At 38.6% G+C, this 25,618-nt stretch overlaps 1 protein-coding gene across 2 annotated transcripts; it reads right to left on the reverse strand.

Moving 5' to 3' along the window:
- Nucleotides 1–17,231: 17,231 nt before the first annotated feature.
- Nucleotides 17,232–20,760, reverse strand: LOC114258837 (F-box/kelch-repeat protein At4g39590). 2 transcript variants are annotated; one of them, XM_082874379.1, is made up of 3 exons: nt 19,570–20,760; nt 18,710–18,824; nt 17,232–17,751 (listed from the first exon to the last, which is right to left on the reverse strand). In XM_082874379.1, exons 1-2 carry the CDS (start codon nt 20,703–20,705, stop codon nt 18,737–18,739), a joined length of 1,224 nt encoding a protein of 407 aa, XP_082730505.1. In that variant the 5' UTR covers nt 20,706–20,760; the 3' UTR covers nt 17,232–17,751; nt 18,710–18,736. The 2 variants fall into 2 exon arrangements, with proteins under 2 accessions (XP_082730505.1, XP_082730506.1); XM_082874380.1 differs by lacking the exon at nt 17,232–17,751 and adding an exon at nt 18,452–18,488.
- Between the last annotated feature and the right edge of the window lie 4,858 nt (nt 20,761–25,618).

Here is a 25,618-nt window from a genome sequence, read left to right on the forward strand (position 1 = left end):
AGCAATGCAAGAAGAATTAAATCAATTTAAAAGGAATGAAATTTGGTTTTTAACTCCTCGACCTAAGGATCATCCCGTTATTGGTACAAAATGGATTTTTCGAAATAAAATGGATGAATCCGAAGTTGTTACTAGAAATAAAGCTAGATTAGTAGCTCAAGGTTATAATCAAGAAGAGGGCATTGATTTTGATGAAACTTTTGCACTAGTTGCTAGACTTGAAGCTATTAGAATGTTACTTGCTTTTGCATGTTTTAAAGATTTTAAATTATATCAAATGGATGTTAAAAGTGCTTTTTTAAATGGGTACATTTCGGAGGAAGTTTATATTGAAAATGTTTTTAAATTTTTAAAAGCCATATATGGCTTAAAACATGCTCCTAGAGCTTGGTATGAAAGATTGAGTAATTTTCTACTTAACAAAGGTTTTTGTAGAGGAAAAATTGATACAACACTTTTTATAAAAATAAAAAAGGAAGATATACTAATTGTTCAAATTTATGTTGATGATATCATTTTTTGTGCTACTAATGAAAATTTGTATAAAGAGTTTGCTAAAGATATGCAGGGTGAAATTGAAATGAGTATGATGGGGGAATTAAATTACTTCCTTAGTCTACAAATTAAACAAAGTAATAATGGGATTCATTTAAATCAAACGAAATATATCAAGGATCTACTCAAAAGGTTTGAAATGGAATCATCAAAGCCAGCAGCAACTCCAATAAGCACATCAATAAAAATCGACAAAGATGAGCAAGGTAAAACTGTAGATGAAAAGAAATATCCAGGCATGATTGGTTCTCTACTCTATCTTACTGCAAGTAGACTCGATATAATGTTTAGTGTTTGTATGTACGCACGTTTTCAATCCGCACCGAAATAGTTACACATCAACGCAATCAAACGTATTTTCAAATATCTTGTTGGCATTCCAAATTTGAGATTATGGTATCCTAAGGGAACCACCATTGAACTTTTTGGTTACTCAGATGCCGACTTTACGGGATATAGACTTGACCGAAAAAGCACCAGTGGCACTTGTCATTTTCTTGGACACTCACTCACTTCTTGGTTTTGCAAAAAACAAAACTCAGTGGCTCTGTTAACTGCTGAAGTAGAATACATTATCGCCGCTAGGTGTTATGCACAATTGCTCAACAACTTCAAGATTTTGGACTTCGCTATGATCATATTCCTATAAAATGTGACAATACAAGTGCCATTAACCTTTCAAAAAATCCTATTCAGCACTCACGCACTAAACACATTGAAATAAGGCATCATTTTCTAAGAGATCATGTACTCAAAGGTGATATTGAACTTGAATTTGTGCTTACAAATTGTCAATTAGCTGACATATTTACCGAGCCTCTAAATGAAGAACAATTTTATTATATTAGAATTGAGCTTGGTATCATGAATACTCCAATATAATGTTTATATTAAATTTTTTTTTGTAAATAATTAAATAAAATAACTATAGTAATAATAATTATCATTATAAATAATAATAAAAAAAATTATATACATATATATATATATATATTCTCTCTCTCTCACCTCCTCTCTCCCTTACTCTCTATTTTCTCTCTCTTGCTCTCTCGCTCTCACTTTTTTCCTCTCATCCTCAGCCGATACCATCCTCATCCTCACCATCGTCTATAACCAGCTCCACCATCCACAACATCATCCATCACTTTCGTCACTACCATCATTCACCCAAATCCCTCACCAATCTATCGAGATCCATCACTACTCTACCCAAAATTTGCATCACCATCATTACCGATTCATCAAGTTTCATCACCGATCCATCAAGATCTGTGACTAATCCATCAAGATCCATTGTCGATCTACAAAAATTTGTCACTGATCTACACGATTTTCTCCTTTTGCACTATGTTATATTTTTTTACTTGTTGTATGTGCTCCAAACTCTCTTAGATTTAATAATGATTGCTTCTACCTTGTCTGAAGAAATTGTTTTTATTTTTATTTTCTCCTTTTATGCTAGTGCACTTGGTGTAGTTGTTTATGGCCAGATCTTAATAGCCCTTGGTATTATAGATTGGTAATTTATTTCTTCATAATTTATATAATTTTTAGTGCATTAATTTAGGAGGAGACTCATATATTTTGATATTAACAATTATTATAAAAAAATAAAAAAATAAAAAAATAAAAAAATTAATAAATAAATAAAAAGGACGTGTGTATATTCTGTGTATAATTTTAGAGGGAGTATATATATTTCCTTATTTGCACCACTTATCTGCACCACCAATTTTTTTTTTTTGCAAAGACAAAATTTATATAAATAAAAAAAAGGAAAAAAAAGAGAGAGGAGAAATACTTGCAATTTTATTTCAGAAAGAGAAAATATTACTCGATTACATGTAAGTTTTCAAAAGGCTTCACAGATTTTTTCCGTTTCACTTCTCTCAACAATTTTTCATGAGCCTCTTGTACATGCCTCTCTCTATTTTCGCCTTCTGTGAGTCTTGGCATTATAACCGTTGCACAATATTGCACCGTATTCTCCAACTGTGCATTTTTCCTTTTTAGCTCATTCTTCTTCTTGCACATATTAACCAGTTGTTATTTTAACAAGCACACCTCATCTCTCCATTGTTGATACTCTTGCTTGTAATCGTTGCGCCATATTGAAAACTACAGTCATTGCTTGTGAACTAAGAGCCAGAGTGTTATTAATAGCATCGATATCATTTCGATTACCAATAATACTAGGACCCTCATTTACAGGAATAGCATGTGCCTGCACCACTGGTACCCTCTTGTGGGGACATATTTTTTGGATAGCAACACATGGCCAAGGTGGCACCGAAGTGCCAGCTGAGGTGCCACGTGTCCTTGACTTGATGTCGAGGTAATTTCGGCTAGGCCGAGGTTATTTGCGGAGATACCGAAATCCAAGATGAGCGGATAAGTTACAAGAGTCCTAGAATGAGGGAGGACTTCAGCCTGGGTAAGGATAAAGCTCTTAGGGAGTTTATCTTTATCTATTTAAGAGTCCTGGATAGGCATTGAGCCAGAGTCCATTGAAGTTAGGCTTCTATAGGGATCAAGTCAATGTTGGATATAAAAGTAAGGCACTCTCGTGGGTCTAAGGTACGCTTTTTGTATTCTGAATAGTGAGTTAAGCACTTTTGCTATCTTGGAGAGATAACTGACTTGATCGTCGGAGTGCCCCCGGGTGGACGAACCACCGCCAGAGTCTTTATGTTTCTGTAATAGGTCGTTTGGGCACAATCTATTCTGCCAGTGTTCTCCAGCTGAGTACCTGTTTGGCAGTGTGGTTAGAAAATAGCACACACAATTTGGCGCCGTCTGTGGGAAAGAAAGAATAATAGATAGCCAACGACGGATAGAAAGAAAAGGTTAGGGACGACATCCCTACTGGGAGTGGTAAGCACATTGACCCTAATGTGGAGGAGGATAACTGCAACGAAGAAACTCGGGATCAGAATCCCGGAGAGAAAGACGTCGGTAAGGAGGGTGATATACCAAAGAAGTCAGACAGGGGCGGGTATTATAACGAGGACGACCTTCAGGTATGGAAGGATAGATGCCTACAGAGGGACGGCGAGATGAAGGGACGGGCGAACAAATTGGTGGACCTGTAGTCGGTTGTCAATTTCATGATGCAGAACAACGTCATACAGCCACCGTTCCCGTTACAAGACACGTCGATTCTAAAAGCCAACAACAATGCCCAGAATGGAGGGCAGAAAACAGTCCCTACAGTCCCCCAGCACACCAGGACCAAGGAACACTCTCACCGGCCTTCAAGAGAGGTCGGGCGAGGAGAGTCGAGAAGGGGAGATTCTCGGAGGACGCATCGTACCAAGGAAGCTGGCCCCAAAGAACATCGGCATGTTCAAGGCAAGGAACTATGTTTCAACACAATTAATGGAGAAAAGTCTAAGAGGACTCATAACGACACGGGGAGTAGCGCACCGAAAAGGCTGAAATCCGTTGATAACCGAGCCTCTGGACGGACCAAGGAGGATCTGAGGGATTACCTCCAGAGGAACCGACAAGATGCCGAGATAACCTCTCCGGTCAAGCCAAGAACGCCGTTCTCGGTGGAGTTGGACAAATTTGAGGCCCCAAAAAGGTTTCACATGCCGAGGTTCTAGATATACGATGGTAAGTCAGACTCTAACTTTCACGTCGGCTTATACCTAAACTCAACAGCACTGTACACCGGGAACGAGCCATTGCTTTGTAAAGTGTTTCCCTCATCCTTTGGGAAAATTGCATCAAATTGGTTTCACAAGTTGCCGAAAGGAACTGTGAAAAGTTGGGAAGGCCTGGCCGAGATGTTTGTGGCCAGGTTTGTGACAAACAAACTACAGTCATTGAGGGTAGACGCCTTGATGGCTCTGAGAATTGGCGAGGATAAAAGCCTTAGGGCCTATGCCAAAAGGTATTATGAGGTGTTCAACCGGATACCAGGATATAACCAAGAGGTGGCGGTCATGTCTTTTAAGAACGGCCTGAAAGATGATTGTCTGCTTCGAAAATCACTGGCAAAGACATTACCAAAAAGTATGCCAAGGTCGAAGAGGACACGCCGGGGACAAAGGCGTTGAAACAAAAGAAGAAAAACGGCTCGCCGAAGCGAGGCCAAGGTAATGGTGGATACAATAAACCAGAAACAGGACTAAGGGCTACACAGACAGTCACAACCGTATTCTGAATTCCGGTCTACAAAGTCCTGGAAAGAATTCGGAGCTAGCCCTATTACAGAGCACCAGAAAAGCTTGCTGGTGAATTTATGGGAAGAAGTTTGGGGAAATATTGTGCCTACCACAATGAGAATGGGCATCTAATTCAAGGGTGCAAAGCCCTAAAGGCACATCTGGAAGACCTGGTAAGACATGGTCATTTAAGAGACCTGCTAGATGAGACCAGGACAAGGAAAGAGCAAGCAAGATTGCCTCAGGCACCAGCAACACCACCCCCGCCAGCACCACAATCATAGACAGGCAGACCTCGAGTGATCAATGTGATTCACTTGAAGGTGAATGAGAACGAAATACGGGGAGAAACTCAGAAGGTAAAACACCTCCAACATGTGTATCAGGTCCGACAGAAGAGACCTAGGGCAAACGAGTGCCAGGAACCAGTGGTATCCTTTACTGAAGACGATCTAGAGATAGTGCAGCATCCACACAACGATGCCTTGGTGATATCCCTCCAGATTGGAGAGTGCCAAGTAAAGTGAATTTTAATCGACCAGTGTAGCTCTTATGACATCATGTATATCAGGTGTTACAAGGAGCTTGGCCTTCACCAAGATGATCTGGAACAATCCAATGGTCCAATGGTCGGGTTCAATGGAACGCCGACGTAGCCCCTGGGAGCAGTGAGTTTGGAGGTACAGGCTGGCACCAAGAAGGTAAAAACTGAGTTCACAATAATTGACACTCCCTCCCCCTACAATGCTATCCTAGGAAGGCCATGGCTGCATACAATGGAAGCTGTTCCCTCAACATTGTACCAGTTGTTACGATTCCCAACAGAGCATGGAATTGAGGAGGTTAGAGGGGATCAAGTATAGGCAAAGAATTTCTCCATGGCAGCAATGAAATCCACCTGCAACATAAGAGAAGCAGAAGCAACAGAGATTGGAGATGAGGACATTGAGGTCCTTGAGGACGCCGGCAAAGAGCCAGCCGAGAAAAGTGAGGAAGCCTTGAGGAAAATCTTTGTCCAGCAAGGGGATGAAGAACGCTTCTTCCTCCTCGGCTCAGGCTTGGCCGAGGAAGAGGAAAGGGAATTAGAAGCATTCTTGAAAGCAAACCTTGAGGTGTTTGCTTGGACACCATAGGAAATGCCTGGCATTGACCCCGAGGTCACTTGCCATAAAATGAATGTGGACAGGTCAGCTAAACCTGTCATCCAGCGAGCAAGAAGGCCGACATTGATGCATGTCGAAGTAGTAGAAGAGGAAGTGGATAAGCTTTTGGAGGCCAGAGTTATTTGAGAGGTAAATTACCCGACATGGTTATCAAACACAGTGGTTGTGAAGAAAAAGAATAGGAAGTGGAGGGTCTGCGTGGACTTCACCAGCTTGAATAAGGCTTATCCCAAAGACAATTTCCCACTACCCAAAATTGACCAATTGGTGGATGCCACTTCAAGGCATGAAAGGATGAGCTTCTTGGACGCTTACAGAGGGAACCACCAGATAGCCATGTACCCCCCAGATGAGGAGAAGACCGCATTTATCACTCCAAAAGGGATATATTGCTACAGAGTGATGCCTTTTGGGTTGAAAAATACAAGAGCAGCTTACCAAAGACTGGTAACTAAGATGTTCAGGCATCTAATAGGAAAAACTGTGGAGGTATACATTGAGGACATGGTCGTGAAGACCAAGGAACCTGAAGATCATCTGGCCAACCTAAAGACAGTCGTTGACATCCTAAAGACATTTCGGCTCTGACTCAATGCATCGAAGTGTGCATTTGGAGTTGGGTCAAGGAAATTCCTGGGATATTTGGTCACCAGAAAGGGTATTGAGGCAAGTTCGGATCAAATCAAGGCCATTCTGGAGTTAGAGAGCCCAACGTCGGCAAAGCAAGTGCAGATGTTGACTGGAAAGGCTACAGCCCTAAACAGATTCGTAAGCAGAAGTTCTGAAAAATGCAAACCTTTCTTCAGTCTAGTAAAGAAAGCCACAGATTTCTTATGGACAAAGGAGTGTGAAGTCGCCTTGGCCGACTTGAAGAAATATTTGACCACAGCTCCAGTTCTCCCTAATCCAGTACCTGGAGAGGAGCTGTTCTTATACTTGGCGGTCTCAGAGCATACAGTAAGTGCAGTAATAATCAGGGAAGATAAGTAAAACCCTAGCAGATGCAGAGACCAGATACCTGCCCTTAGAGAAGTTGACACTGGCTCTAATAATGGCCTCTAAGAAGCTAAATCATTACTTTCAAGCCCACAAGATTGTGGTGTTAACAGAGCATCCTTTGAAGTTCCTATTACAGTAAGGAGATCTAACAGGAAGGATAGTCAGATGGGCAGTGGTGTTGGGCCAATATGACCCAGAACTCAAACCCAAAACAGCAATCAAAGGCCAAGTTTTGGCCGACTTCATGGCCGAGTTCACACCAGGCGCCATCGTACATCGGGCTCCGTTGAGCCGAGGTATACGATGTTCAGGCGAACAAAGAGAAACCCAGCTAGGGATAACAGAACAGAGGACAGAAGAGAAACTCAGGCCCTGCAGTATTTACATCGGCGACTCCTTCCACCTGTTTGTTGACGGAAGTTCAAACTGACAAGGAGCAGGGGTAGGGCTGGTATCACTGGAAGGGCAGATGCTGGAACAATCCATTCATTTGGGGTTTAAGGCCTCAAACAACAAAGCAGAGTATGAAGCATTAATTGCAGGATTAAAATTGACAGCAACAATAGAAGCTGACGAGGTAATGGTCTTCTGTGACTCCCAGCTTATCGTCAACCAGGCAATAGGCGAATATGCAGCCCGAGATGAAAGGATGATGGCCTATATAAAGAAGGTGGGCAGACTGATGGCATTGTTCCAAAATTGCCGACTATAGCAAGTCGGCCGAGGTGACAACAGCCATGCTGATGCCTTGGCCAACCTGGCTAGTGCAATAAAACCAGGAGAGACAAGGACAATAATGGTTGACTACTTATCAGGTCCAAGTGTAGAACCACTGAACACAGAGCATGAAGCAATATGTATGTGGAGATGCAATAATAATATTCCTTAAAAAGGGGAAACTGCCAGATGATCATAAAGAAGCACACAAGATCAGACTGAAGTCGGCAAGATTCAGTCTGACAGCAGAGGGGCATCTCTACAAAAGATCTTTTACTGGTCTCCTTTTGAGGCGTGTGCATCCTTCACAAATTGAAGACTTCTTGTATGAGATACATAAAGGAGTATGTGGAAGCCACACTGGGGGTAGGTCACTTGCTCATAGGACCATTACTCAGGGGTGCTGGTGTCCCTATATGCAGAAAGATGCTAAAGCCTATGTCAAAAAGTGTGAGAAGTGTTAGATGTTTGCACCTTTGATACACCAACCAGCAGTAGACTTGAACCTAGTGTCTAGCCATTGGCCATTTGCCCAATGGGGCATGGATCTTGTTGGACAACTGCCTCAAGCGACTAGACAAAGGAAGTTCCTGCTAGTGGCAACAGATTACTTCACCAAGTGGGTCGAAGCTGAACCGCTTGTAAAGATTCGGGACATTGATGTAAAGAACTTCATATGGAAGAACATCATCACCAAATTTGGGATCCCAAGGGTAATAATAGCAGACAATGGTACGCAGTTTGACAGTAAGCTAATCAAGAGTTTCTGTGCAAAATACAAAATCAAGAATTATTACTCTACTCCAAGCTTCCCTTAGAGTAATGGCCAAGCAGAAGCATCCAACAAAGTTATCTTGGATGGGATCAAGAAGATTCTAGAAGTAGCAAAGAGAAAGTGGGTGGATGAGTTGCCCAGTGTACTCTGGAAATATTGGGCTACGCCGAGAAGATCAACTGGAGAATCCCCATTTGCGATGGCTTATGGCACAGAGGCAATAATTCCACTGGAGGTTGGCATCCCAAGGATCTGAACTCATGGAGTAGAGAATGGAACTAATAATACATTTTTAGCCCGCGATTTGGACTTATTCGAAGAAAGAAGAGAGAAAGCAGCAATTCAGCTGGGGGCATACCAACAGCAACTTGCCAAGACTTATAACAAAAAGGTCAACCCACGAGAGTTTCAAGTTGGGGACCTCGTCCTGAGAAAAGTCGTCGGCAACAAGAAGGATCCCACGGAGGGCAAGCTTGGCCCAAATTGGGAAGGACCTTATAGAATCATCTCGGTCCTAGGCAATGGGGCATATCGGCTTGAAGACAGTGAAGGCAAAGAGTTGCCAAGACCCCGAAATATTTGCAACCTGAAGTTTTTCTATTATTAAGATTTCCTTTTGTTTTAAATTTTTTTTTTATCATCCGAAGTAATTAATAAAATTTTTACTCGATTTTTTATTTCAAATTTGTGTAAAAGGATTGACCAATCATTTAGCGATGTTTCTGATCGAAACATGACGAATAACTTAGACTTATTATATGGCAAAGTTGAATTATACTTGCATATAGTAGAGTTGAACTAAGTTGGCGATATTTCTGATTGAAACATGACGAATAACTTAGACTTATTATATGACAGAGTTGAATTATACTTGCATATAATAGAATTGAACTAAGTTAGCGATATTTTCGATCGAAACATGACGAATAACTTAGACTTATTATATAGCAGAGTTGAATTATACTTGCATATAATAGAGTTGAACTAAGTTGGCGATGTTTCTGATTGAAACATGATGAATAACTTAGACTTATTATATGACAGAGTTGAATTATACTTGCATATAATAGAGTTGAACTAAGTTAGCGATGTTTCTGATTGAAACATGACGAATAACTTAGATTTATTATATGGCAGAGTTGAATTATACTTGCATATAATCAAGTTGAACCAAGTTGAATTAACCTAGATTTGCTATATCAACAGAGTGAAAACTTTGAATGACACTAAATACATATCAGAGACCGAGGTTGATAACCTCGGCCAATCTCTGTTTAAATCTGATCTCGGCGACAAGACCATAGGTACATACTTAATGCGAACATAAGTGAAACTTAAGTTCACATTAGGGGGCAGAGAGTTGGAGAATAATGTTTGGAGGTTGGAATTTACAAGCTAAATTTGATTTAACACTTGTTGAAATTTTAAAAATTTACAAGTTAAAGTTAAGCCGATGTCATGTCAAAAAGAAATTGGTTTAACACTTGTTGAAATTTTAAGAAATATTTACAAGTTGAAGTTAAACCAAAGTTATGTTAAAAGAAAGCTGGTTTAAACACTTGTTGAAATTTTAAAGAAAATTTACAAGTCGAAGTTAAGCCGAGGTTATGTTGAAAAAAGTATCTACGTACTTGCCGAGATTACCATGGAAGACAGAAGTCTTGATAGCTGAAAGTAAAGTGGCATGTTTTAGATAAACACTTGAGAAAACTTTCTTACAACGATTTTCAAGTACTAAGACAACACGGAGATAAGCATTCCGCATGAATATCCGAAGTATGTTAATCCGAGGAGATTATACAGCTAAAAGACATCAATTAAAGACATGCAAAATATTCTAAGCATTCAAACACTTATTCAAAAAGGAAGACTTGCATTCAAAAGGAAATAAGGAACTTCGGCTTATAGAGGATTACTTGTTCAGACTACAGAAAAGGGCACATCGGCCAATTAAAAGAAAAACATTGTTCAAGAAGGTACAAGAAAAAGAAAAAAAAAATTCTAAGTACTTGACTTGGCTTGATCAGAGGGGAGCATTGCAATCCTCTCTGCTTCAAGCTCAACATCAATCTCTTACAAGATTTTGTCAAGACTCTTTTTGGCACAACGTATTTCGGCTTCAGAAATTGTTGGAGTAGGGGAGACGCCCTTGGATGCCAAGTCATCCTCCTCATCCTGAGTTAAGTCTATTTGCTCGTTGAGGGTAGGAGACTTATTATCAGTGGCAGCCTCCCTATCCTCTTCGTCGACCTCGCCATCATTGGCATCATCTTCGTCTTCAACATCGTCCTCTTTATTCTCTGGGGGGAATGGCACTTGGAGTTTACTGATGTCGCAAAGGTCGGAGTCCATAGAAACATCCAACTTGTTAAGGGCCGCCGTCCAACCGAGGTAGTAACCTCAGTTGCAACCCAGATTGACTTGCTCGCTGTATTGGTTGCGAATGACAGCCTACCCCTCTTCGAAGGCCTTTTCATCGGCCACCTTAACCTCAGCCTCTTTATTTGCAATGGCCTCCTGCAACTTGGCCTCCAGATCGACTGCTTTGGCCTTAGCAGCATCAAGGTCGGCCCTTGCAGCCTCGGCTTCAATTCTTGCCTCTTTGGCCTTTTCCTCAGCCAAGCTTTGAGCAGTCCTGGCGTCCTTGGCCTGGTCCATAAGGGCGCGGTTGCTGGCCTCGGCTTTGTTAAGAGAGGACATGAGCTTGGTTGCTTCTTTTGTTTTGTTCGCCAAGTCTTTCCTCATCATCTCAGTCTTGGTGGCGTAGGAGTGAGTGTGCTGAGTGGCCTACAAAGAAGTAAAAACAAATTAGCAAAATTTCACGAAGTATTGAAAGGTTGACAAAGGGGAAGGAAAAATGCTTACCCAGACCGAGTGCTGCATCATGAAGGCAAAATCTTCATATTCATGAAGCTCGGTCATTCTGTTCATGTCCTCGGGCAGAAGAACTGTCATGGAGAGGGCGGCGCCGACCTCAAGATTAGCAGCACTATCACCCGCGGTAAGAGGTCTGTCGTCGAGCATGATCTCAGGTGCCCAGACCATACCACGGGGATAGCTACTGCCCTCCTGGTGGTCTGACCACGGCTTTTTAGGAGAAGGGGCCTCGGAATTTGGGTCCTCGGCGAGACGCTTTTCGGCAGAAGGGGCGGTCTTCTCAACCTTGGCTAATTTGGAGATATGAACAGTGTCCTCAGAATCAATCTGAGTCACTGTAGCCTTGGCCTTGGCCTTCTTCATGCGTTTTGGCTTAGGGGTTGGCTGAGGGGAGGAAGAAGACTGGACATTGACAACGCCAGGAAGGTTGGCGAGCAAGTCTTCGACAACTGCAGGTTTTTGGCCCATCTCATTGGTAGTGGCAGCGATCGTGACCCTTGTACCAAAATGAATTGCTGGTAAAGCTGTTGGTGGATTTGCTGGGTCGAAAGATGACACCTCAACACTTTTTCATCTTTAGCTTGCTCGACGTCGACATTGGTGTTGAGAAGGTGAAATCAGCTGTGGAGGTAAGGTTGATGGCTGTTCTACTAAGGCAGAAGTTGATCCCTGATCTGGCCGAGATGACGAGGTTGTGGTAGGAGTTATAGCAGAAGGGGGGGACTTACTTTTCTTCGGGATGTCAGGCAAAGTTGATTTGTATGTTAGGATGAAAATCAGAAGCAAAGGAGCCTTGCGCTGATTAACAGGCAAGTCCAACAACCTCTTAAAATCTCTATTAGGAAAGAAGTTCTTTCGAAAGTCCTTTGGGGATTGAGGAAGAGCTGCAAAGACAAAACGAGCAGACGTTAGCACATACAAAAGTATCAAAATATAAAAACTTTAGAACGAGAAAAAGTGACACTTGGCTCTTACCGTCCCCCTCTCTGAATACTGATTGGCTTAAAGGGTACAAATGGAGATCATCATTTGGTGGGAACTTCCAGTTACCCGAAATGATGAAATAATTATCTCCAGCACCCTTGTTGGAATTAGGGAGGTCGGCGATGAGTTTGTATTCGGTCGACCTCGGCTTTAAGTAATAAATGTAGCATTTTTCTGACTTAAGGCCACACATTTATAGCAGTACTAGATGTCGGCTAGGGTAATCCTAGTGTTCTCTTTTTTGGCTAAGGCAATTATGCCGTTGATAACTCGAAAGAGTTGATGGCTATTTACATCGGGTTAAGCTTATAGTAGTGAAGGATTTGGCGGAAGAGGATGTCAAGGGGAAACCTGAGCCCGCACTCAATAAAGGCTACTACTGGAAAGGGCATGAAATTGTCTTTGGGCATGATTGAGTCCTCATCCCCAGCCAACCTAAGGTGGACGTCGACGGGATGGAGAACTCCTGCCTAAAGTGTTCAAGCTTCTCTGGGGTGTCTACCCTCCACCTAAACATTCCCATAATGTTGGTTAAGTGGGGAGGGAGTTGGATTTCAGAAAGAAGTGGTTTGTTAAGGTTTAGAGGACCTCGGCAAAACCTAAACGAATGCTGGGGCAAGAGTTTTGAGGATCTAAAAGGAATTTGTTTCAATTTTTTCTAAAGTTTGTAAGTTCTAGAAACAAGTCACAAACCTAAGACTACATAAATAAGGATTGAAGTCAAGAATCTGGAAAAAGACACAGAAAACAAAGACAAGCACGATTCAGACTCAGGAAGACAAACAAGAAATCAAAGAACACTAAATAAATTTGTGCAGGTGTGCAAGGCTAAGAATAGTAGCAAAGTGGAGCGAGTGTGTGTGCAATTTGTACATAAAGGTCAAGAATCAAGAACTAATTAGACAAGCACAAAAAATTACAAGACAGGACTTGCTCAAAACACGCGCATGATAAAGTTTGAAGCACAGATAAAGATTGAAGAGCATGAAGACATTCACCATGGCAATAGACAAAAACAACGGAGTTTTAAACTAAAAAGGGGGGGAAATAGTAACTCATCGAAGAAAATGAAGCCAATGTGAGGTACACCGAGGTCAGACGGTGGCAGTAAACGGAGAGGAGCAGCAAGAGCTTCACTGGAGGAGGTGAACGGAATGGTTGCAAAGCTTGAGAGCTTGAAGCAATGGAGGATTTTAGAGAGAAAGTTTGAACAAAAACGAAGATGCAAAAGTGAAACGGCGAATAGAGAGAGGGAAGTGATTTTGTCAAAACACGAAAAAGGCGGCAAAACGCAATTAGTGTGCCTAGGATGATGTGTCTGTCAGGCGGTGCACGTACATGTGACGCGACTTAATGGCGCGTGTCAGGTATGGTTCAATAGGGAAAGGACGTGTGGCAAAAACGGTTGAAATACCGTGCGTGATAGCTCATACGCGTATGAAAACTCTTGGAGTTCTTGATTTAATGAAGCAACGATCTTGGCTAGGAGGACGATCTTGGCTAAATAAACTTGAACAAACTTGGTTCTTGGTTCTAAAACATTGATGCGAACACACGAAAGTGTTTATCATATGTAAGCCGCTGTGTGATAACCTCGGTAATGAATGATAGAGCAAGTTTAGCCGACGTGCTATAGGTTCAAATGATATAGGTTCCATCACCTTAGGATGCCGAGGTAATAGAACCTAGGGGGCAGTTGTGGGGACATATTTTTTGGATAGCAACACGTGGCCAAGGTGGCACCGAAATGCCAGCCAAGGTGCCACGTGTCCTTAACTTGACGCCGAGGTAATCTCGGCTAGGCCAAGGTTATCTACGGAGATACCGGAATCCGAGATGAGCGGATAAATTACAAGAGTTCTAGAATGAGGGAGGACTTCAGCCTGGGTAAAGATAAAGCTCTTAGGGAGTTTAACTTTATCTATTTGAGAGTCCTAGATAGGCATTAAGCCAGAATCCATTGAAGCTAGGCTTCTATAGGGATCAAGTCAATGTTGGTTATAAAAGTAAGGCACCATCGTGGGTCTAAAGTACGCTTTTTGTATTCTGAATAGTGAGTTAAACACTTTTGCTATCTTGGAGAGATAACTGACTTGATCGTCGAAGTGCTCCCGGGCGGATGAACCACTGCCGGAGTCTTTTTCTTTCTGTGACACGTCGTTTGGACGCAATCTATTCTGCCAGTGTTTTCCAACTGAGTACCTGTTTGGCAGTGTGGTTAGAAAACAGCACACGCACCTCTTATTTGTCTGCATTACAGGCACCTCATACATGTCCGAACCATTGATGGCTAAAGTAAGGAATGACATGATTACCCAAGAAGGCAAAACAAATTTTTCTCTCCAACACTTGATATTTTCGTCTATTTGCCTATCATCCTTGTCACTTTTTATACACTCCATCGATCCAATCCTCAATGTATATCTGCTCAAATCTTTTGTTTGTCAACATTTTATGCGCTTGAAATGCGCCAAAATCCCCACAATGGTTTCGACAAGACCTAAGGAACTTTATTATATTTTTGGCATCTCAAATTATTGTATCAACTGTGTGTGTTTCCTATCTCTATAGTTTATTTTGATAATGTCAAAGGGGGAGAAAAAAAAATGATTTTGAATTGCTGTGCATACATATGATTTTGAATTGTTGTGCATGTATATGCTTTAAATATCATATGTTGCAAAATTATGAAATAACTTGTTGATTTCTATTTTGTGTCAAATCTATACAAATATTGCCATCATCAAAAAGGGGAAGATTGTTAATCATTTTGTTTAATTTTGATGATGTCTAAAAGATTATTTGAAAATTTTAAATTTTTTTTATACATACTCTATATTATTTGACACAAAATATTATCTGTTTAAAATATAGGTTGTATGACATATTTGTTAAAAATATTATTTAAATGGAAATATTTTGAAAATATCACTATTTACTTTTTGACAAATTTAAAATTGATTAGTTGTATTATTTTGACAAAATTGATTGATTGGTTGGCTAGTCACTATTCACTTTTTGACAATTAAAATTGATTAATTTTTTTTTTTTTTTTACAAATGTGATATTAATGAATTATTCCTTTTTTATATACTCACATGGGATGATTGGTTATTTTTATTTTATTTAAGTGTATTTATAATCTCTTCAACAATTACAAAACTTTTAAGAGAGGTATGTATATATATATATATATATATATATGAGTGTGAATTGAATTTTGCACTCAAAATTATGATTACTTGCTTGCAAAAGTGGACAAAAAAAAGGTGTAAAAGTTGGACAAAGGAAAAGTGGACTAAAAAAAAAAAAGATATGCTGTCGAGGAGCGTCTTCTCTTCCAACGGGTATATTTTTTGGTATAAATAGAAGTGTTGTGTATGGAGAAAAATCAAGAACTTGAAGAGAAAAAATTTTGTGTGCTCCAAAATTTTGAGTATTGTATTCTGCTCTTTCACTTTCAGATCTAAATGTACCCTTTGTTCTTACACTTTCATATCTACTCTTTATGAGAGAATTATTGTAAAAGAGTGTTTAAGTACCACCTATTTTTTTCATTATTTTTGTGAGAGATTTTTGTAAGGGTGGGGCATTTATTATTGAGTGAGACTCAATAGATAAGAGTAAGTCTTGTGCAAAATCCACAAGCTTGGTGAAGACTTTGTGGTGTATTAATTTAGTTTGATAGTAAAGAAATTCTCAAGGAGGTTCCTTAAGGAGTGGACGTAGGCCTAGCAAACCGAACCACTATAAATCTCAGTATTTGATTTTCTCTCCATATCTCTCTTATTTTTCATATTGATAATTATTATTCTGTTTTCTATTTGTTAAATTTCTAAATATTGTGTTTATAAATTTTAATATTGTATATTTTTTTTATAAGCTAATTCACCCTCCCTCTTGAGTTGCCTACCTGGGATAACACGGGTGAGTCCAACACGTAACCCGAACAAACCAGAACCGGCTCGTGACCACCCCCAATTCTGATGGTTGTGTTACCCAATCTATGAATTAGGAATAACAAAGTGTAAACAACCAATAGGTCCTAATAGTTAGACTTAATTCCCATCAAATCCTATTGAAAATAGATTATGATAAAATTGACGCTAAAAATAATTTTTTTGTGACAATTTTTTATATATATCGCTAAAAATTGACAATTAGCGACTTTTTTTGTCATGATTTTTATAAATTGTCGCTAAAACTTAGAATTAGTGACTTTTTTTATGACAATTTTTTTCCATATGACCTATTAGACAATAAGTTCACTTGTTAGGACTTACACGTAAGAACCCCAAAAGCAAACTCCTTTTCTTGTACAATGATAATATTAATTAAGAAAAATAATATATAAATCTATTTTCTAAATTCGGTGATAATATTATTTCCCTTTTAGGTCTTACACAAGACGAGAAATAAATCATAAGGCTTAAATTAAATCAAATAAGTTAAGTGAAAATTAATAAAGAATCAGGAGCCAAGCCCACTACTGGATTATTTGTTTTTCCTCCCCATCAAACAAGGCAAATATTAAGCACTTAACCATATATGGGGCTCATAATAATATTTAGACAGAATATTTTACAAAGAACTAAACAAATAAACAATACGACAAGCATGAACAGAGCAACATTTTACCTGAACGTGGAGGGAGACAAAAACCTACTAAAGCCTCATTTAGGAATATGTTATTTTTGTAATTTTTTAATTTTTTACGAAAAGAGATGCAAAAATATAGAGAAAGTGATGTAACAATTTATAATGATTTTTTGACTAAAACGGAAGGTTGTCAAACGAGGCCTAAGACTAACGTGTCTACAACAACATCCCTGAGCGACAGTCAAACGGCTTTGGAAAAAACACAATACTCCTAATCAGTAATGTGGCCGCACCCAAAAAATCAAATTCACATAGTTTACCGTAGTAGAATCGCACAACAAAGGAAGTTGCAACATTTCTACAATACGTTGAATTTGAATATTACCAAAATTATAGAAAAAAGAAGAGAATTCTCTACATATTATATCAAAAGTCAATTGCCTTAAGGCTTACATCATTATTTACACTAATACGACGTTCTAATTAAATTGAAAAGTAAATCGAAAAAGACAATACTTGCTAATCAAGACTAAATCAAAGACGGTACCCAAAAAACAAAAAAAAAAAAAACTAAAAATAGAAATATTTGAGTTAAGCTCAAATGTGGAAACTAAAAATACATATAGTGGGAAAAAATCTAGCTCCAATTGGATTCGTCTAGACCAAGTTATATAGACAAATCAAATATTTCCTAAAACAGCAAAATCATGAAATTAAAGGCTTAAATATTAGAATTTAACTGTAATCCATAGTAGGCCATGGTGAAGCGATGCGTACTAGTTGCCATGGCATTTTCCATGTCTCGACTGAATTTCACGTCATTCCAAGCACAAGTTGTTTTACCTCTACTAGTGTCTTTTGCCTTTGCCTTGTTTGTCCATGAATTTTAGAAATTTTATAGCCAAACACTCTGCATCACAAACTATGTCACACTAGAAGCCACAACACCTTATATTCAATCCATACCCTCAGTTGAACATGCTAACATTAAGTGAGCGTTAAATTAAAACAAATTCAACATTATACAAAGATTAATAAAATTGAATCACAGACAAAATACATGCAGGCATTAAAAAATTAAGGCTTAGTTGACCTAGCTCACAATAATTACTCGAACCAAACTAACTTGTACAAACTTCAAACCAATGAAATTAGATAAAGAAGCTAGTACAATCACCTCTTAATTCTTTTTTTGATAGGCAATACAGACTTCAAAACTACTCTCAATTCTCTTTGTGACCAAACCATTAGAGTGCAAAAAATCAAAAGCTTACTATGAAAAAACCAAATAAGTATAGACTGTATAGTGCAATTACCATGAAATAGCTGATAAGCTTCAAATGCTAAGAAAGGAAGTGCTTGGATTGCTCTGTTAGATTCTTAATTTTTAGTGTGTTCTTGATTTCTTCTTGTTGGCCTTTGACTTTGCATTTGAGTGGCTTTGATTAATGTTTCAATCCAGCTAGGGTATGATATTTAAGTTATGATACTTTTCGTCTTGGCTTTTTGTGTCTTCTTGATGTAATTTGTCTATACACCTTGTACTTTTATATTGCATCAATGAATCTCTTTTTTGCTGACAAAAAAAATGCTAAGAAATGGAAGGTCAATTTCGACAAGCCAAAAAAAAATGAAACTGATTTGTACCTGAGAAGGGGGGAAAAATTACATGTGAATTAGATTATAGATTTATCCATAGAAAGACCAAATATTAAGAAATAACAAAGCCCTGACCAAATAATGTACATAAATAGTTTTTTTTTTTCTTGTTTTTAGGGGTTGCATAGATAGATCAATTACAAGCTAGAGCACAAAGGAATAACTAACAACTCAACGTTAAATAAACATCACAATTTTGTTTTACTTACCATGGTCTTCTCAGCTTCCCTACCAACTCAGTTGGGGAGTTCCACACTCATTGCCGAGCTATTTTCTTGATGTGATTGCACCTTTCCAGCAGAATCAAATAGAGACTTTTTATTCCTGAATTTGATGAAAAATTATTTAAAATTATCTTCAACCCTTTCATCAAATGTTAATCAAATCAAGGGTGTTTTTTTCAATCAAATTGAGAACTCGTCAAACCTTTTATCAAATTCAAATTTGATGAAAATTTAAAAAGATGAAGCATTGGAAATAAATTTTTTTATAATTTTTTTTTTCTTGTCAAATTTGATGAAAAGAAATATTTGGAATAAAAGATGAATTTTTAAAAAGATTTTTATGAAATGATTGTAATAGTTTATATGAAATCAAATTTTTTACTCAAATTTAAAATTAAATTAGCTGAGAAAATTAGTGAAATGTTGGAGATGCTCTCACTTGATACACATATATAAGAGCTTCTTCAATCCTTCACATTTTCTTACATAAAATTTGATGAAAATGTCCTAAAAAAACTATCTCCAATGCTTTTATCAACTTAAAAACTCATCAAAATCTTTTACTATCAAATTAAAATTTGATGAAAATTTAAAAAGCCGAAGAACAATTGGAAATGATTTCTTTTTTTTTTTTTTTTTCTCCATCAAATTTGATGGAAAGTGAAATTTGAGTTAAGAACAGAAATTTTTAAAAAATATTGATGAAAATTTGTTTAAAAAAAATTGAGTAATTCATATCAAATCAAGTTTTCTACTCAAATTCAGAATCAAATAATGACAAAACGGGGTGAAGGGTCAAAGAAAATAAGCATTTATCAGCAGAGAAGAGAAACCCAGAAACTTACATAAGTGCAGCATCGTAAAGAGTTGTGTTGTGACCAAGATAATAATCTTGAGAAGAGAGAACCCAAGCACAAAGAGACCCATTGCAATTGTCATGGGAATAGCATGATTTATCCACTACAAATTTGGAGCAATGTACAGTACTACTAAGCTCTTCATTCCAAACCAAACAGAACAATTTACCACTCAAATGAAATAAATAAATGTCTTTTTGGACCCGAATATCCTCCATCTTCCACCCTGCTGTCCCCAACCCTTTGAGCTTCCCGGACAATAAATTCCCAGTTTCCCACTCGTACGCATTCACGCTGCGGTAGTTCTTGTCGTACCAATACAGAGTATTCCCAAACACAGCCGTATCTTTATTATCAACACGAGATACAAATCGATGGTCGCATAGATCGACATGGTGCTTGGAAGTCCAAATGTTTTGAGAAATATCATACAAGTAGGCTTGTTTTGAAGAATTGTAAGGTGTCACCATAATCTTGTGTAAATCCTCAAGACCCAGACACATTACTAAATTTTCACCCGAAGGCAACAAATCATCAGGAGGCTTGGGAAGAAAACTCCATTTCTTAGTGTGAGGATCAAAGACCTCAGCCCAGCAATCAGTTTCAGTATCTTCAGCAGGGTTTCTGATAGAATTACCTCCCATCACATACAGCTTTCCATTAACAACCACTGTGGTTGGGCAAGTTCTTCTCACATTCATAGATACGATACTCTTCCATCGGGGAGAGGGAGAGCTAGCATCCAAACAGAGGACATCTTTAGTAGGACGATTGTTATAACATTTTGGGGCACGATAAAATCCACTGAGGCGATAGATGGTAGAATCTACGCAAACCAACGAGCTATCAGAGTCGCATTTCGTTCTGGAAATCGGAGAGAGTCTCAATTTCTTCGTCCAATCATTATCATTATCATTATCGTCGTCTCGGTTCGATATGTTGACAACGAACCACTTCGTGTTACGTTTGTGAGTGGAAGCGCGAAAACACAGACATTTCTCGTATCGTTCCGGCTGATAAGTTGTTGCCCATAGCGTCGATATCTGACGCTGCCGCAGTAGCCGACGCAGTCGGCGACGCCGACGACGACGCGCACCACGCGAAGGCAGAGAAAGGCCAAGCATGGTTTTTCCCAATTCTCTTCCACTATCTCCAATTTTTAGGGTTCCAAGCTTTCACTTTGATATTAGTATAATTTAAAAAGTTTTTGAGATTTGTAATATGATTAATGAGTAGGGTTAATAATAATGTTATAATTAGTATTAGTACATTAATTGGTGTATGTAGTACCACCGCACTTTGCTTCCGTATTAGAGATCAAAATAAGGGTAAGGTTATAAGTAAAGAGAAAATTATATACTTTTATGAGATAATTGTTAAAAAGTTTAATTTAAGCCAGTTATAAGATATTAGATTCAGTAAATATTTTTTTATTAGTAAATTTTTATTAGTTTTAAAGAACATGTTTTGAATTTTACTCATAATTTATGATTTTTTTGGTTGACTTTGTTTTTATTGTCAGTTTAAATTTATATCTATATGTTTAAATTTATATCTATTTGTTTAGATTATTTTTTATCTGTTCAATTTTTTTTTCTATATCTGTGCAAAATCAATGGGCTTCTCTCTCTATCTATTTAAAATCTGTGAAAATCAAATATTTTCTTATTTGTTGAAAATTTTTAAACTTATTTTCTCTTATCTGTTGAGATCTTTTCTTATTTATTTAGATCTATTTTTTTTTATTTGTTTAATTTGCAATATGTTGAAATTTGTTTTTTATCTGTTCAATTTGCATTTTTTTTTTATGACGATATTGCTTAAGCAACTCTCACAGCAAACAAGATCACAATTTTTTTGTGTTAATGACAGAAACACAAAAATCACCATATTTTCAGCAAACAAGATCAATACATTCGTATATACATAGAATACATATAAAAAACTGTAACAAAATAGAGATATGTCCCACCGAATCAGACGAAAGCGAAGCAACCGATCAAAATCAACAAACCAAAACAAAACTTCATATAGATCCTCCAATTACCTTTCTTCATCAGACTCCAATTCTTGAAATTGTCATCAACAATGTTAAAGAAGTTGAGAGAAAGAGAGTCTCTGTGAAAATATATTATATAAAATCAATGTACATGGTCTCATTTACATAGGAGAAAACATAGCTATCAAAACATGCATATCTATCTATATGATATACATCAACAGCTACATATAGCTATCTAAACATACATATATATCTATATAGATATACATTAACAGCCCTCTTCAAACTCAAGGAGAATAAACATCAACCAACTTGAATTTGAAAACAAGTTCAATGAAGTGGCCAGGAGGATAAGCTTTAGTGAAGATATAGCAGGTTGATCAGCAGAAGAGATCGGATGGAGATGAACAGTATCATGAGTGACATGTTGACGAATAACATGGCAGTTAATCTCAATGTGCTTGGTGCAATCATGAAAAACAACATTGTGAGCAATTTGAATAGCACTATGATTGTCACAATAGAGGTTAGTAGCACCAGAGGGGGTAACATCTATGTCAACAAGAAGCCAAAGAAGCCAAAGAAGCTCCTAAGTAATATCAGCAAGAGCACGGTATTTGGCTTCTATACTTGAACGAACAATAAGAGATTGTTTCTTGTTGCGCCAAGAAATAAGAGAATCGCCTAAGAAGAAGCAAAATCCTGTAGTAGAGCGGCAGTCAGTAGGATCCCCAACTCAATCAGCATTGGAGAAGGCACGAAGTTGAAGCGAGGAGTGGACGAAATAATGAAGACCATGAAACAACGTGCCTTTGAGATAGCAAAGGATACGAACTAAAGCATCATAATGAGGTGTACGAGGAGTCGACATATACTCGCTGACAATATGGACAACATAAGCAATGCTAGGACGAGTAACAGTGAGATAGACAAGGCTACCAACCAACTGACGATACAGAGTAGCATCAAAGCGTAGAGTGCCATCAAGAGGAGTAAGACGACTCTAAGTCTCCAGTTGAGTGGAGGCAGTCGTGCAATCTGTAAGACTAGCACGAGCGAAAAGATCAGAGGTATACTTAGCCTGAGAGAGAAACGAACCCGTGGAATCATAAGAGATTGCAAGAACCAAGAAATAGCTAAGAGAACCAAGGTCTTTCATCTCGAAATGATGGCTAAGAAACTGTTTGAGGCGAAGAATACAATCCACATCATCACCAATGATAATCATGTTATCTACATAAAGCAGAAGTAGGGTGGTCCCTTAAGTAGTTTTCCTCACAAAAAGAGAGCAGTATCATAAGAATTAGAGGTGAAACCACAATCATGAATAGTAGAGCTGAACTTGGCAAACCAAGCTCGCAGGGATTACTTAAGACCATATAATGCATGTTGAAGTTTGCATACCTTACGAGGCGGATAAGTAAACCCAAGGGGAGGTTGCATGTAGACCTCTTCTAGAAGATCACCATTAAGGAATGCATTTTTCACGTCCATTTAATAAAGGCCCCATTGACGGGTAGCAGCAACAATAATCAAGCAGTGAACAGAGGTAAGACGGGTAACAGGAGCAAAGGTCTCCTCATAATCAATACCATATTCCTGGTTGAAGCCTTTAGCAACAAGGCGGGCTTTGTATCTCTCAATAGAGCCATCAGAGTGTGTCTTGGTTTTGTACACCCATTTGCAGCTAATGGCAGTCTTGTCAGAGGGAAGATCAACAACATCCCAAGTATGAGTTTTGTCTAAAGCCTGCAATTCATCAATCATAGCATGCTACCAAAGAGGATTAGAGCAAGCCTCACAATAGGATGTAGGTTCATGAGTAGAAAAAATAGTGGAACCAACAATATAATCATGAAAATAAGTAGAAGGTTGTGTTAGCCGATGTGAGCGAGCGGAGGGTGGAGAAGCCAAAGGGCATGAGAGAGACTCAACATGAGGTGAGGATCCCGAGGGAGCAAGAGCAGGACCAGCAGAGCGAGCATGCTCACGTGAAAGACCAGTAGGCAAGGATGTCTCTAAAGGGGCAGGCAGGGGCCCTGTATCAATCTCATCAGAAAACAGATCTATGGAAGGTTTAGTAAAAAATAGAAAGGGGAAATGAATGGATAAGCAGAATTGGGAGAGGGAGGAAAACATTTTGTGTTTCCAAAAAAACCACATGATGAGAGATACGGAGGCGTTGGGAGATAGGATCCCAACAACAATATCCTTTATGATCAATACCATACCCCAAGAAGTAACAAAGACGTGAACGAGATTCAAGTTTGTTGTGTTCATAAGGTTGGAGAAGAACAAAACATGCAAAACCAAAGACCCTAAGATTGATGTAAGAGGGATGAGTGCCATATAAACGCTCATAGGGAGTGTGATTATGAATGACAGGCGTAAGAATACAATTGATAGTTTAAGCAGCAGCGAGAATGGCTTCGCCCCAAAAAAATTTCGGACAAGAAGAAGAGAGAAGAAGAGCTCGAGTAGTGTCGAGAATATGCCTATGTTTCTATTCAACACGTCCATTTTGTTGAGACGTGCCGGGACAGGAACAATAAGGCTGAGTAACATGACTCTGAAGAAATCTTTATATTCCATTGCATTGTCGAAGCGAAAAAGCTTAATAGTTTTAGAAATTTGGGTTTGGACCATTTTAACAAAATTGTAATAAAGTTGTTTGAGCTCAGAACGATTTTTCATAAGAAACAACCATGTAAAACCAAAAAAATCATCTATAAAAACAATAAAATAGCGTGCACCTCCCATAATAGGAGTAGGGGAGGGGCCCCAAATATAAGAATGGATGAGATCAAAAGGTGCAAGAGAAATAGAGTAACTTTTATTAAATGATAAAGCAGGTTGTTTGGCAAGTTGACATGGCAAACAATCTAAAGTATCAGAACTAATAGGACCTAATTGACTACTAGAAATTAAAGACTTTAACCGACCAACAGAAAGATGTCCTAAACGATAGTGCCAAAGTTGAAAAGGAGATAAAAGATGAGTAGTAGTAGGAGCTGCAAGCTGAGAAGAAACCAGAACATGAAGGTGAATGAGTTCATAGAGACGTCCATGCTTACAGCCGATCCCGAGAGTCCGTCCCGTCCGAGGGTCTTGCACCAAACAACCAGTAGGGGAAAAGGTAACAGTTAGACTATGCTCATTCAATTAACCAATGGAGATAAGATTTAAGGTAAGAGCAGTCATAAGATACACATGAGATAAAGATAAGTGAGATGTGGAAACAGAACCAACATGACTTACAGACAAAAGAGACCCCGTCAACAGTATGAATAGAAGAAACATGAGGATGAGAAGATAGAGAAGTAAAAATAGTAGGGTCGGAGGTCATGTGATTACAACAACTTGAGTTAAAGTACCAGGAAGTGTTACTTGAGGTGACAACAAAGCAATAGAATGAGGAGTACCAAAAATGGGAGATGTTAGAACATGGCTTTGATATCAGTTTGAGAAAAGAGTAGAGTAGAAGGGTCTGTAGGCATAGAAGAAGATAAATCCTTTTATTCACCCAAAAAAAAAAGATAAATCCTCTAAGGTAGCAGCAGCAACGCGATGAACATGCAAAGACTTAAACTGATTCTCAGAACGTTGAGAGTTTTCCTATGAAAAACTCCCAGTGGAAGGACCATGACGAGAAGATAAACCAGGAGAGGCTCATACTGGATTGTGGAAGCAATTTTGCTGTAGATGACCAGGACCAGTCTTGTTGCAAATTTGGCAAAGTCGAACAAGACAATGAACTAGAAGATGAGTAGATGGAAGACCTCAGTTTAGACAGTAATTGCAAGCAATGGACCGCTGTTGTGAAGGAGAACTCTGAGTCTGGGAATAGCAAGAACAAAGTTCACAAGGTGTGGATGGAGAGTACCAAGCCTATTTTCCTCTGATAGTAGTTCAAAAATAGCTTGCTCAAGAGTGGGTAAAGGAGTGTGATGAATGAGAGATGCGCGCACCGGCTCAAAATAGGGAGTTAGATCTATAAGAAACTAAACCAATCATTGCTGGTTGCGATAAGTAATA

The sequence above is a fragment of the Camellia sinensis genome, chromosome 6 (assembly GCF_055761805.1).
Source record: "Camellia sinensis isolate YWXY chromosome 6, ASM5576180v1, whole genome shotgun sequence".
Lineage (NCBI taxonomy): Eukaryota > Viridiplantae > Streptophyta > Magnoliopsida > Ericales > Theaceae > Camellia > Camellia sinensis.

Excerpts from the sequence above, each read along its gene's own strand:
- LOC114258837 (XM_082874379.1), bottom strand. The coding sequence starts at position 20,705 with ATGCTTGGCCTTTCTCTGCCTTCGCGTGGTGCGCGTCGTCGTCGGCGT. Across the intron at positions 18,825-19,569 it reads CTTTACGATGCTGCACTTAT|GAATAAAAAGTCTCTATTTG; the intron begins GTAAGTTTCTGG and ends CATCAAATTCAG.